Source organism: Microtus pennsylvanicus, chromosome 1 (assembly GCF_037038515.1).
Source record: "Microtus pennsylvanicus isolate mMicPen1 chromosome 1, mMicPen1.hap1, whole genome shotgun sequence".
NCBI lineage: Eukaryota > Metazoa > Chordata > Mammalia > Rodentia > Cricetidae > Microtus > Microtus pennsylvanicus.
The window spans coordinates 56940882-56956159 of record NC_134579.1 but is presented as its reverse complement, the minus strand read 5'-3'; the positions used below and the strand labels follow the sequence as shown (position 1 = coordinate 56956159).

The 15278-nt window shown below is 40.8% G+C and overlaps 1 protein-coding gene across 5 annotated transcripts in view; it reads left to right on the top strand.

Annotated features, from left to right (window-relative positions):
- The window catches only part of Nxpe3 (neurexophilin and PC-esterase domain family member 3), a 52346-nt gene extending 40693 nt beyond the window's left edge, over window positions 1–11653 (top strand). For all 5 annotated transcript variants that reach the window (XM_075964413.1, XM_075964430.1, XM_075964439.1 and 2 more), the window contains 2 exons: window positions 5471–5677; window positions 9934–11653. In XM_075964413.1, coding sequence (XP_075820528.1) covers window positions 5471–5677; window positions 9934–10484 — 758 coding nt within the window. In that variant the 3' untranslated portion in view covers window positions 10485–11653. The remainder of the gene's footprint in view (window positions 1–5470; window positions 5678–9933) is intronic.
- Window positions 11654–15278: the final 3625 nt, after the last annotated feature.

The following is a 15278-nucleotide window of genomic DNA, read 5'->3' as shown; positions in this document are numbered from 1 at the left end:
TGTTTGTTTGTTTTGTTTTTCTCAATTAATTTGAGTTTTAAATTGTGCTAGTCACATATTTTAAAACGCTGGTATCTGGTTCAGAATTCATGAAAAATCATGTGATCTAAAAAAGGTTTGTAGACAGATAGAGATAGTAGTCTCTGCCTTGCGCAGTTAGGTGGAGCTTTCAAGCCTTCTGGTGAAGATCTGTATTTGATTTACACTTGAACCAGACGGCTTGCTCCTAGTAGGGGATGTGTGTGTGGAGCATCATTAGTGAAAACGCTTACCTTCAACCATCAGAATTCCTTCCAACCCGTGGCCAGGGTGTTAGTAGGTGTGATGTTTGTTCCTCAATAATACTGCGCTGCAAACTCCTTACCCCACTGATGAGTCCGCCCTTCTTCCCTTCCACTCTGCCATGCTTGCCAGGTTTGTGATGTTCCCAGGTGTCCTGTAGAGTCCTAGGTTAATAGGAGGGGTTTTTCGTTTTTCATTTTTTTTAATAGTGGAAAATTCCATATTGAAGGTATACAGAACACACAGGAAGACTCCAGGAGCCAGTAAAAGGTAGCTCAGCTTTAGTACTGAGGGATGCGCGGTCACATTGCTTTATATCCATCTGCATGCTCCATTATATTATTCTGAAGCAGAGCTTTTACAGGTTATCTCTGCCGACAGTGCCCAAATCGGCCAGGAATTGGTACGGGCTTGTGGCGATGTGCTATTTTATGTAGAGAGAAGATAGGTTCAACTCACTTGGATTTTTTTTTTAATGGAAGAAAGTAACTCAGTGTTAATTTGGCACTGAATACTGTGGCTCTGAGTGAGGAACTCAGAGATTGTAGCAGGTAGATAATTAGAGAAAAATTGACTTTTTGATTATCCAAGGAGCCCAGGTAGAGGGAGCTTCCCAGAAGGCCGCATTGACAGAGGTGGTACTTCATAAAGACCCTAAGCAGGCTCTGTCTTTTCTTCCACGCAAACATTATGTTTCTACTTAAACTTTCACCCACTAACTTCAACTTCTGTTGGATTCAAATGTAGCAATGGTTTCTGTGACATTCCTTTTAAGAGTTATTTTTTTAAAAAGATTTTTCTGTCTATGTATTTATTATGTATTCAGTGTTCTGTTTGCATGTTTGCCTGCATACCAGAAGAAGGCATCAGATCTCATTACAGACGGTTCTGAGCCACCATATGGCTTCTAGAATTTGAACTCAGGACCTCTGGAAGAGCAGTCAATGCTCTTAACCTTTGACCCATCTCTCCTGCCCCTCCTTTTCAGGTTTATTAATTGGAATGCTAGCATGAAGAAGGGCTGTCCATTTTCATGTCTACATCGCTGTAGACTTGCCATTATTTGGTTTCTTTTAATTCGACTAACTTTATTTTTGAGATAGGGTTTCATTATGTAACCTGGCTATCCGAAAACTTACTATGTAGAACAGGCTGGCCTCGAACTCCCAGAGAGTGCTGAGACCAAAGGTGTGCACCACTATGCCCAGATATTTTATTTTTGAGATAAAATTCAGCTTAAACCAATCACTATTTATGTGTGTGCGCACCAGAATTGTTCCAAATTTGACAGTTGAGTTTGGATTCTGTAAACCCATGCTGGCCTCAAATATGAAGTCTGCCTGCCTTGGCCTCCCCGGTGCGGGATTATGAGTATGAACCACTTTTCTTCACCCCATGATGTATGCACATCTCTTCATCGAGCGCTTCCTTACTTTCTGACACCATGAGATGTTTTAGGCTCATTTTATATCATCCCCACCCCAACCTTAAGAGTTCAGAATCTTAGCTGGATGGTGGTGGTGCACACCTTTAATCCCAGCACTCAGGAGGCAGAGGCAGGTGGATCTCTGTGATTTCGAGGCCAGCCTGGTCTACAGAGTGAGTTCCAGGACAACCAGGGTTACACCGAGAAACCCTGTTTCCAAAAACAAACAAGCAAAAAAAAAAAAAGTTCAGAATCTTTTCTTAAACACACGTAAACAATTTAAACAGGAAAATGGCAACATATAAGCACTTTTTACTGGGCTCTGAATAACATTGTCAAGGAAGGTTTTTAGATCAATTTAAATGAATTCATAATCTTTCCCCTTATTTTTCTATGGTTGTATATTTTGAAGCTTTTTTTTCCCTACAAGTTTTACTATTTACATATAAGCTAATTTATTTCCCCAAGATATTTAGAGTGCAGAGTATTTCTTAAGACCACCATATTACCATCACATGAAGCTATAATTCCAGTTAAAAGCAAAAAACAGTTTTTAGGTGGAGTAGACCTGCTTATCAGAAAGGGCAAGTGTCTGGTGGCAGACAGACTTCCTCAGTGTTGGAATTACTGGTGACTTTCCTTTCCTATCTGTGCTATGGTCCCTACGCGTTCCCAGCTAACTCGCTCAGGGACTTGGTGGACCCTACCCTTGTTGGGAATTGAACCCATACCTTATTAGGGACCTCACCTGTCTTGCTGAGATGGTCCCCAAACTTATGCCCTTAGTTCTCATGGAATTCTTTTCATCCTGCTCTTTGTAGTTGATTGAGGAAAATTTCTCAGCCTTTTTTCTCTCCTTGTGTTCTGTTTTCGGTCCAGCTAGCCCTCATTAGGCTAATGGACAATGTGGAACTGGATGGTGCTATCCTCCCCAGCCTCCAGCAGAGTAATGTCACCATCATAAGACTAGCAGTGTGTGCTCCCCACAGCCGGGCCTGTTGACTGTTGGCACTTCCTCAGAGAAGCGGGGCTCTGGGAGCCATTGGTCTCTCACCTGAGTATCCAGCTGCTCTCTCAGGCCTTTGGGGCCTTTGGGGTCTTGGGTGGGGGTAGAGGAGGTAGGCTGCGGAGACTATGAGAAGGGGAACGCCATCTGTGGCTATTGGGGAGTTGCCTCCTGTTGCTGAGTGAAGATATTCCAGTGTGGCTGCTTTAGGACCACAGCACCCCTGGCAGCAGCCCCTCATCCATGCTCTGTGAGAAAGCCTAGTAAATGCATTGGTTCCCCAGGGTGATCTTCAGTAGAACTGAACCTTGGTTTCTTTGGGGGACTGTTGTGGCTGGGGCATATACTGATTAGTCTCCCCCATGGAGAAAATTCTTGCAGCACATGAGATAGCACTAACCGTTGGAGAAAAACATCAGATCTGGCCCTTGAAGAGAAGCCAAGATATTTAGAGAAGGCGGGACAGTACTTGCAAGTAATCAAAAATGTGCCTTCTGGTTTTACATAAGGAGTCTCAAAAAGTTTATTTTTGAAGTAAGCCAAAGACATATTTATATTTTGCATAAAGATCTGTCTTGGTAAAATTCCCCCTTTACTAATATTCAGAATAACAATTTAGTAATACCGAATTTTTATTTTCTGTCTTTATTTTTATTCCAAAGAAATAGTAGATTAGGGGTTATTTTATCAATTTAAGAGAATTTCATATCTTAGTGATTTGAAGGCCCAAGTTGAAGTTCCAAGAAACACTTTCTAAGCAACTTCAAATGATTTGAAACCAGTCAGGAAACGCTGTTGTACAAATTGACCATTAGGGGGCGGTATAGGCACACACATTCCACTCTTAAACAGCACCCTGCATTTAAAGGATGACTGTCAGGTTCAGTAATTGATTTGCTCTGCTTGACTAAACTCTGGTAGTCAATATAATTAACCTTCTCATGGAGATAGTAATTGCTTCCTCTGTGATATATACTTTTCTTTTTAACGCGTATTTGACGCAAAATAACTGAATCTGCCAAATTACCAGGGATAAAACTGTAACTTCAAAATCACTTTTAATTCTGATTCCAGGGTTTTCTTTGCGCCCTAGGTGTGTTCTCTGTAGCTCTCTGGCTATGCAGCATTGACACATTAAATCACGGAGGACAGGCGAGACAGCTCGGCTGGTGGAGCCCTGACTGCCATGCCTGATAACCTGAGTTTGATTCCCTGGCCCCCACATAGCAAGAGAGAACCAACTCCTACAAGTTGTCTTCTGACTTCCATTATATACATTGTGGTGAACACACACACACGCACACACACACACAGTGTAATAATAAAACAACAAGGGAGTTTTTAGGCAGGCAAAGGTGAAGCAATACTTGATCATTTGCTGAGGTTTTGTTTGCTGGCTGTGATTTTTGGTCTCATTTTGTGATGGTGTTTTACTCTGTTCCTCAGTTGGTCTTGAACTCCTGAGCTCAAGGGATCACGACTCAAGCCTCCTGAGTAGTGTAGCTGTAACTCCAAGTGGACTCTGCTCTATTTTCCTAAGGAAATTGCTCTTGAATAAGTCAAATAAATGTTGGTTCTTTGCCTTGCTCTGCTTTGGTATTCATACCTGCCAAACTAAAACTTTTGCCAAATACCAGTTCCTTTTTCACTTAGTCTCTGAGCCAACAAAGAATTAGCAGATGCCTAAGGTAAAAGAGAATATTACTGATCAGGGGAACCCTACAGTTTGTTATATGACAACAGGACATGCCATCCTCAAGCTAGCAGACCAGCAATCATGTGAGCATAGGAGTATCTATGGGAACAGTTTTCGCCCATTTTTGGAGGTAAATATTTTCCTGTTTTTATTAAACATGAACTAGCAAGCTAGAAAATAGACATTTTAAAAGGAAGAATTGGACATACAAAATAATTTGAATTGAGTATATGGACAGTGTTAAGGAGTCAAATAAAGGGGTGCCAGCTAGTACTTTGTGTTTTGAAGCCTTGCCGCCTTGCTGTGTGTGTCACCTCCACAGTGGCATCTCCCAAGGAGGTGCTCGGGCAGAGAGATGTTGAATCTCCCTAAAAGGTGTCCTGGTGCTGGCGATACCATGTGTAGGCTACGGAGGTTGAGCACACACAGCTGATGCTTTTCAGTGCTGCTTATGAGTCCTACAATCCACCACATAGCATTGCTTTCTTGTGTGTAGTCGACAACCGTGGTTTTCTGGAATTAAAATCTGAATTGGGAACACAAGGATTAAACCTTTAATGGACTGAGAAACATTGTATTAATATTGCTATATTAATATACATATATTACATAATCTCATATATATAAAACTTAATGTGAAATTAAGACATCATTTTCTTTCAGGCATTGGGATTAAAAAGTGATCCTCTCATTCTGAAATAATGCTGGGCAGATACTTTCCCCTGGGTTTCATTTTCCTTTATTTTGCACGTTGATAAACACACACACACACACACACACACACACACACACACACACGGAATGCCTAATGTGCCTTTTCCCCCCCGGTGTCCTCCAGTACCCCATAACCACTTCTCATCTTCCCATTTTAGAATATGGGGAAAGCCTGGGATTTCTTCAAGCTAAGACAGCAGGAAGTACTGCTTGTAAGCTTGTAGGACAGCAAATGTGTGGGTCTAGGTTTTTTTCCTTCTTCTGAAAACTTTTTTTCTTTTTTTGTGTCTGTTTTTGAAGATGAAATTCAGAATCTTACAATAAATTTCCCCTTTTTTCTTTGCAGAAACGGATGACCTAGAAGTATCTCAAGGTTCAGGAACTTTTCCTTCTGGATATTTCTACAAAGACCAGTGGAGGCCCAGGAGGTTTAAGATGCGTCGTTTTAATGACCCTGATAACATCACAGAATGCTTGCAAAGAAAAATGGTGTATTTATTTGGTGACTCCACGATCAGGCAGTGGTTTGAATACCTCACTATGTTTGTCCCAGGTTGGTGCTTTTGCTTTTGCTTTTGTAACTGTTTCCCTGTGTACGTGAAGTCAGATGTGAAAGGAACAGGTTCCCTTTGGTGCCCGAAGAGAGGCGTCAGGTGAGGAGGCAGTTTCTCTATGGGACTAAGGATGTATCTTAACCCTGGAAGATGTGTGCCAGCATCTGGTCGGCTGTGGAGTCTTGGATGTGGCAGAAATGAGGTCTCTCACAGAGGCTTATCCCGCTGCCTCTCTCTGGCCTGGGATGAGTCACCTGCTCTGCAGGGCTTCATTCTCTGTGTCAGATTAGACAGCTGAACTATGTCCCCGCACAGGTGTCCCTCACTTCTACTAATCTGGATTATAAAACAGTTGGCCACTACCAGCTATTTCTTTTCTGGTTCTGTTTGGCTCAACTCTAGGTCTATAAAGGATTTTACTGGAAGGAATTAGCCAAGTGGGTCCTTGTAGCAAAGGCATCCCTTAGGCCTCTTCTCAACGGGATTCTGAGATAGAGATGGTTTCCGTTGAGAGACTTTGGGTATGTCCCAGCATTCTTAGTGTCTGCCCAGCTCAGATCCATAAGACTGGGCTGGTTGGAGACCTACCACTTATCCACAGGAGGCATTCTCTTCTTCTCTAGGGTCATGTGCTCACCTATTAAGGAACAGGTGATGTTGTGGGAGCTGTCTGTGTTTCTGTGTATGTGCATGTATGGGCGCAAATGGGTGTGTGTGAAGATATTGTGCAGGAGGCCCAGGTCAACCCGGGGTGTTTGTTTTTAGGCTCTGTCCAGCTTGCTTTGTGAGGCAGTCTCACTGGCCAGTGATCCGGAGAGACCTGGCTGTCCCTGCCTCTCCAGCATCATGATTACAAGCGTTTGTGCCATCTCCCCACTTTGCTTGAGTTCTGAGGATCAAACTCAGGTCCTCATTCATATTTTTATAGAAAGCACCAGTTGAGCCATTTCCTCAGTCTATGTGGGGACTATTTTTTTAAATGGTTCTAAGTGGCTTTTTATATTTTCTCTTTAAGATTTCTTTATATATGTATTTATGTATATGGGTACTTTGTCTGCACGTAAATCTACACACTGGAAGAGGACATCAGACAGTTGTGAGCTGCCATGGGGGTGCTAGGAATTGAACTCAGGACCTTTGGAAGAGCAGTGAGTGCCCTTAACCACTGAACCATCTCTCCTACCCTGTAAATGGAGTCTTTTTTAAAAAAATAAAATAAATTCTTATTGTTTTGTGTATGAGTTGCTTATGACTTTTTAAAACAATCATCTCTAATTTACTTTTTAAAAGAAAAGGAAGTAGATTTTACTCCAAAGAATAGAAAGTCAATTTCAGTTTTTTGGTGAAACAGACCTGGTCCAGTTCTGGTTATTGAAGCAGAGATTAAACATTTGGAGGAGGAAGTCGTGTGTGGCACGGTGCTGGGTAAGCCTTGGTGCTGACCGGGCAGGCCTGCAAGGCGTCTGTAGTTGCTTCTTCATAATTTCTGATGACGTAGCTTGATATTTCCTTTAATAGCAATGATCACACAGGCTGTTTTGATGATTTTCCACCAGAACCTTTACAGACAGGTTTTCATCTGATATAATACAGCCTTGTGTGGGTGCCTGATCTTTATCAAACGATGATAGCGTGAACTTTTATTCGCTTTAACTCCGGACGCTACATAGTAATGAACGAAGGCGGAGAGTCTAAAGGAGAAACTCAGGACCGCATAGAGCATACAATGGAATCTGCCTTTAACCCTTAAGGGGAATATAGTCGGATGTGGCCTTTTCAGAATTGACTATAAACTGTGAGGCAAGACACTGGTGTCTGTCTTAGTTGATCCATGGCACCTGTGGTAGTGGGCACTGGGCAGCTGCTAAGGAAATGTGACTGGAATTGCATTAACAACATTTACTAGTATGTATGTATGTATGTATGTATTTAATGTAAGACAGGTTTTGCTGTGTACTCTTGCTAGCCTAAAGAAGGACGCTTAAAAGAAATCCCACAGTAGCTCAGAATTGAGTATAATAGAGGGTTATTTATTTAGGGGTAGACTCACAGATCACAATCCTCTGCTCCAACGGGGGACAGCAACCGGGAAAGAGGCCAGATGTGCACTTTTCATTGGCATATGCAGTATAAGAGGCCACACCCAAGTAGGCGGGTAACTTAAAAGCTACTGGTGGTAGGAATTCCTACAGCACTAGCCTGCAGCTTGCTTTATATATCTACCTGGCCTCCACTTTGTGGGAATCCTCCTGCCTCTGCTTCCCGTGTACTTAGATTATGTAGGAACTGGGCCTTGAAACACGACTTAGAGGTGCGGGGGAGGAAGGATTTCCATGTCGTGCTGCTGACTCACTTCCTTCCTCCCTCTCTCTCGCTTTCCTTTCCTTTTTTTTTTTCTTGAGAAGGATATCACTATCTGGCTAGTCTGGAACTCACTATATAGACTGGGATGGCTTCAAACTCATAGAGATCCACCTGCTTCTGCCTCCCAGTGCTAGGATTAAGGGCATGAGGCCACCACTTAACCTAGATATTTCTTATGTTAGACAAGTTTTCTTGTAGGACATTAGTATGGTTTTCCAACTATAGGGTAAAAATAAAAGTCAAAAGAAACAGAACCGCTTTTTTTCTTTTGTTTATTAGAAAAAAAAAGAAACTTGTTTTTTTTTTATTCAGAAGTATAATTTAGATTTATTTATTTGTTTCCCTTTGTTGAGGCAAGATCTCTCTCTGTAGCTCTGGATAGCTTTGAACTCAGCAATCCCCCGTCTTAGCCTTCCAGGTGCTGGTATTATACCCATATGCTACCATTCTTGGCTTAAAAGTTTATTTTTAATTTGACAAACAATTGCATATATTTCTAGGGTACAATAGGATATATTGACAGAATGATCTTATCAAGCTAACTGACATACCTGTCACTTCATATGCTTATTTATTTGCAGTGGGAACCTTTAAAATCTCTCCGGGTGTTTCTGAAGTATGTTATTGTCAACTGCAAGGCAGGTCTCCTAAACTGATTCTTCCTCATTAGAATAGCTACCCTTGATTGACTTCTCCTTTGCCTCCCAAGCTCCCTGACTTTCAGTGAGTTTCTACTCTCTGAGAGTTGGATTTTTTTTTAACTTATTTTATGTGTATTGATGTTTTGCCTGCATGTATATCTGTGTAAGGGTGTCAGATCTTGGAGTTATAGACAGTTGTTAGCTGCCATGTGGATGCTGGGAATTGAACTCTGGTCCTCTGGAAGAGTAGTCAGTGCCCTCTCTCTCTCTCTCTCTCTCTCTCTCTCTCTCTCTCTCTCTCTCTTAAAAGATTTATTTATGTATATGAGTGCTCTATCTATATGTACACCTTTATGCCAGAAAAGGGCATCAGATCCCAGTATAGATCAGAGCCACCATGTGGTTTCTGGGAATTGAACCCAGAACTTCTAGAAGAACAGCCAGTGCTCTTAACCTCTGAACCATCTCTCCAGCCCTACAATCTGTGCTCGTAACCACTGAACCATCTCTCTAGCCCTCAGAGAGTTAAACTCTTAAAATTACTGCATATAAGGAAGGTTATGGAATATTTATCTTTCTGTGTCTTGTTTATTTTACTTAGTGTGACATCCTTCCAGGCTTATACATGTTTTTGCAAATGGCAGAATTTTCCAAAAGATGTGTGTGGTTACTGAAATATGCTCATAAAATAGAAGCTACAGCCCCATCCTAGAAGATAGATTACTCATTTATTATAAGGATAACATATGAATGTCAACTTCATTCTTAAATATTCTGTGAGCTGTGACAATAACAAGATTTCTTGGCTTAATGGAGGTAATCCTCTTAGACATATCAGACTCTCTCACTGATAATATTGCTTCTTATGTGATGTTTTGGAGTGATTTGAATAATTAGGGCACTAGACTAAAGACTAAAGGTCCACTGATTCAAAATGGGACACGGAGAATGGGTATTCCTTTTATACTTACATTGAGCCTCTTTGTTGTACCGCCATTTTAAGAAATATGGTGGCACACACCTTTAATCCCAGCACTCGGGAGGCAAAGGCAGGCGGATCTCTGTGAGTTCGAGACCAGCCAGGTCTACAAGAGCTAGTTCTAGGACAGGCTCCAAAGCCACAGAGAAACCCTGTCTTGAAAAACCAAAAAAAAAAAAAAAAAAAAAATTTGGCAAAACCACTTAACTATTCAGAATGTATGTGTTTAGATTGAAATTTTTTCATTAATTTGATGTTTTCCTTGTTTCAGATTTAGTGGAGTTTAATTTGGGTAGTCCCAAGAACGTTGGTCCCTTCCTTGCAGTGGACCAGAAACACAACATCTTGCTCAAATATCGCTGCCATGGTCCACCCATCCGCTTCACGAGTGTCTTCAGTAGTGAGCTTCACTATGTGGCCAATGAGCTGAATGGGATTGTGGGAGGGAAGAACACAGTGGTGGCCATAGCTGTGTGGTCTCACTTTAGCACATTCCCCTTGGAAGTATATATCCGGAGACTCAGGAATATCCGACGAGCCGTGGTCCAACTCCTAGATCGAAGCCCTAAGACTGTGGTTGTCATCCGGACAGGCAATGCCCAAGAGCTGGGGCCTGAGGTCAGCCTTTTCAACAGTGACTGGTACAACTTTCAGTTGGACACTATCCTTCGGAGGATGTTCTCAGGGGTTGGAGTCTATCTTGTTGATGCCTGGGAGATGACCTTGGCTCATCATCTACCCCACAAGCTGCATCCAGATGAAGTGATTGTGAAGAACCAACTGGACATGTTCTTATCTTACGTATGCCCCTTGGAGACCTAACTATCTACTAAAGAACTCCCATTCAGGGACCTTTCCAGTTGACTTGTAGGATAGAAAGTTTGTGATTGGCTCCATCGTGAGATGGATGCGATCAGTACGTTTGACATTTCAAAAAAAGAGCTGTACTTTGCATAGTGACTTGCAAAGAACTTAGGCAGTATAGACTGCACTTGTGTCTACCTGTAGGATTTTTCCGTCTTGACATAGCCATTGTAGAGCTCTTATTAACAGCGTCTACACACTGTATTGCCCTGTAACCAAAGATGCTAACGAGTGTATTTGAGCTAGCTTCTCCCGGGGCGGAGATTTCTGTGCTAATGCCAACCTGAAGTGTTTTGAGTAAACAGAATGGAAAGATTTGGTTGGCAGTGCTATGTCTTCCATTTGCCTGGTAAAGGAAATGGAACATGTCTTCATGAACAGCACAAGGATCCCTCCTCAGGAACAGAGCACTTATCGTCAGAGGTTCTCATGGCCATGCTGAAGACTGCTGTATCTCAGGAGTTTCTGTTGACTTTTTTCCCCCCTGAATCACTTGGAAAGGCCAATGTGTGTGGTCAGAATTTTATAATAAGGATATTAACAATTTCCTGCTTTTGTCTAAAGAAGAAGCTAAACAGAAGAGCAGAAATCTGTGCTTTGGATTGGTATTCGCGTTTGATAATTATTTCTTACTTGATTCAGCTACGTTTTAGGTGATGAATAGTTATTCTAGAATGACTGCTTTTGGAAACAAATATGGAAACAGAAGTTTATTTTCATGTTCTGGAGCGTGTGCTTTTTGAGAACTGATTCTTATGTAAAGAATGCTGCTGAATGTCATAACGTTGTAGACTTTCTCCAATCAGAAGTTCCTACTGTTTCTCTTTTCTTTTAGCTGTCATGAAGCGTATGCTGAATTAGACATTAAACCAGATCAGAAACTAATAAAATTAGATATTAAAATCCATGGTAGGTAGTTTTTGATTTGGGCATAAATTATACATACACATTATCTCATGCTTGGAAGTAAAAAGCTACTATTTAGCTGTTATTCCAGCTAGCTTTTCGTCTTTTTGGACTGTGGCTCAAACCCAAGGCCTTGACCATACTAGGCAGGCACCCTATGGAGTTCCATTCCTAACCCATTTTTGAACATCCAGAAATAAAAGGATTGGCCATTTTTATTGAACTTTGTCTTAATTAAATGGTTTGAAATTAAAATTAGGATATTTAATAAGTAGTTTTCGCATTATGAGAGGTTATAATTTATTTTTGTTTTCCCTAAACATGTATAAACATTGGAGTGTCTTAGGAGATAAAGACAAATGCTTAAAGCAAGAAAAAGAATGCACCCTCCAAAGAATGAAAAATTGGGGTTTGTCATGTAGAGGGTTCAAGTTCTTCCTTTTCTACTCTCGAGGAGAGCAGTAAGTTTATAAAATATTTTGTGGGGGAAAGTTTTATAATTGGTTTTGGAGTCTGAGCAGGCCAGTGAAGCTAAACATTTATGACAGCTTAGTTTTTGCGGGACTGAGCATGAAACCACTGGGGCCTTGTGCATGCTAGGCAAGCTTTCTGACCCTGCACTAAACACCCAGTTCTGTTATATTTTATAATTACAGAACGTCTCAGTAAGTTCACAGGTCGGTCTTGAATTTGGTTTGTTGCTTTCATAGATAGATAGGCTTTGAATCTGCTACCTTCCTGCCTTAGCCTCTCCAGTAACTGGACCTATATAGGCTTTGCCACCAGCCTGCTTGCTTTAAATGGTCCTTAAGCTTACAGTGTTTGATAAAAATGAATGAGAGGCTCTACCTCCAGGAATTATGGAATTAATGTTTGTGATAAATGCCCAGAGATTCTGATGCAGTTGTAGGGTTCCATATTTTGAGAAACAGTGACAAAGAAAAGATTGATCTAGAGAAGTAACATTGCTTATCTATTATTTAAAGGCTTTATCAACTTCTTAATTCTGGTCATGATTCAGAAATATAGGTGATAAACTAGGTGGCGGTGGTGATACACACTTTTAATCCTAGCACTCGGGAGGTACAGGCAGGCAGATCTCTGTGAGTTCCAGGCCAGACTGGTCTACAAGAGCTAGTTCCAGGACAGGCTCCATAGCTACAGAGAAACCCTGTCTCAAAAAAAAACCCCAGACCAAACCAAACCAAGCAAAACAGAAATATAGGTGATATTAGCTCATTTTTTTTATAGGAAGAACTCAAATTTGAATTGGACTAAGGTATGTGGAGTCCATGGCCCTGCTTAGCTACAACTTGTTTGACTTCTGTGAAGAGATTTTATGTTAGAGAACTTTTGAACATTTCCTTAGGGGGAATTTTGGGAGAAAGCCAAAGAATCCCTTTCCCAGTGAAGCTTCAAGGACCACCCACCAGTGGTTTAGAGTGATTTCTATGGCTGGTTTGTTGTGACCTTGTTCAGTTTCTGCTTTTCAGTTTGCTGCACGAGGCCGTAGCGGGTTTGATGGCACACTTTCTTGAAGCCCCTTTAACGCTTCCGTCCCCTGTGTATCTTCATCCACTCTGGTGTGGGAATGTTTATCCAAATTAGAATGTCGCTTAGATATTTCCCAGCACAGTTAGATACAGGCTGAACATTTCTAACCTGAAAATCCAAAACTCTCCAAAATCTAAAGCTTTCTGAATTAATGAGTCACACAATGAGTCAGACAGATGTGGTGCTGGAGACATGGCTCAGATTTTGGAGTATTTGCTGCTCTTCCAGAGGACTGAGCCTGAATCCCAGCACCCATGCAAAGTGAATACAAACCACCAGTAACTGATGCTACAGGTGGATCAGATGCCTAGTTTTTGTCTACCTGCATTTGTGTGGCATTCACTCACACTGACACACACAGAAACAGACAGACCCACACACAGGCATAGACTAAAGACAAACAGACAGATGGACGGATGACCTTCCCTCCCCCCCAGGAACACACACATACACAGATAAAATACTGAAAACCAGGCGTAGCATATGCTTTTAATCCCAGTTCTTGGAAGGCAGAAGCAGGCAGATGCCTGTGGATTCAAGGTCAGCCCGGTTTACTAGTGAGTTCCACATTTTAACCAGAGTAACTTGATGAAACATTGTCTCAAAACAAACGCAAAACAAACAAACCAACTAAACCAAATGAGCACATACAATAAGAATATAAAAAGTCTTAAAAAGAATCTTTAGAAAGCAGACATGCTAAATGTTACATAAAATTTCCTTAAAGATATATATGTAAAGTATGTGTGAGACCTACATTTCCTATTTAGGCTCGTGATACATTAATGAGTTATATACACATATATGTGTGACTATATATCATATACACACATTTATATTCCCAAATCTAAAATAATTTAAAATCTAACAGTTATGGTCTCAAGGACTTCAGATAAGGGCTTCTTAACCGTATAAACATTTTATAAGTCAGTTAGTCCCACATAGTTGTGAATTTCAGCATGCCAGATGACAATGTTTAAATACACATTTCTCTTGATATATACAAAGGTGATCATAGTTTTAAAGAACTACAAAATTTTAATTAAGGACCCAATCCATAAATCAGTTCAACATTAGCTAATTCAGTTGAATTCAAATGAACACTAGACATGTTTTTTTTTTTTGTTTTGTTTTTTTGTTTTTTTGTTTTTTTTTCGAGACAGGGTTTCTCTGTGGCTTCGGAGCCTGTCCTGGAACTAGCTCTGTAGACCAGGCTGGTCTCGAACTCATAGAGATCCGCCTGCCTCTGCCTCCCAAGTGCTGGGATTTAAGGCGTGCGCCACCATCGGCTGGCTAGACATGCTTTCTTTTTTTTTTAAACCATATACAATTGATCATCTTTATTTCTAGGTTCCATATCACTGGCTTAAGCCAACTTCACATAAAAATATCTGGGAAAATATTGCATCTATACTAAATGTATACACTTTTCCTGTCATTATTATATATAACCAATAAAGTGTAGCATCAATTTATATAACATTTACATTCTATTATGTGTTATAAGTAAATTAGAGATGATTTAAAGTATGAGGGAGGATGTTTGTTAGACATGGATTCTATGCCATTTTCTATAAAGGAGCTGAGCACCCACAGATTTTAGTATAATTAAGCCTGAGTCGAGTATCCTCAGACTATAGTATAATTGATCCTAGCGCCCAAATCCTGAGTGATCGCTGGAGTTGGAATCACAGAGAACATGTCATTTGGGCTTTTACAAAATTAACCTATAGTATAAATATTTTTATATGTTGAATAGCCTTAATAATTACAAAAGTCTGCCTAAAATTGTGCTATCCAGTAACAGTTTTATTATGTCAGTTGGCCATTAAGGTCAGATGTTTGGGCTTGTAATAAAATACTGAAACTTGTTTATATACAGTTTTGTTGAAATAAAATATGAATTTGTGGGACTGGAAAGATGAGACAGCAGTTAAGAGCACTTGCTGCTCTCACAGAGGTTTGTGGGTTTGATTCCCAGCATCCACATGGTGGCTCACAACCATCTGTAATTCCAGTTCTGGGGGAGAGGGGTTTCTGACCCTTTCTGGCCTCTGTGGGCACTGAATGCATGTGGAGTACATACTTACACACAAGAAAAACACTCACACACATGCAAGTAACATTTATATTTGAAGTGACAGTATTCATATTACTGAGCGACCCATACTCCTGAACTGAAATGATTATTTTGCTGGTATTGTGAAAGGAAAAGCCCATAATAAGAACATTCTATGAGAATTATACTTCTAGAAGGTATCCTATTAAGAATAAGTTTTCTTGAGTTGGAGC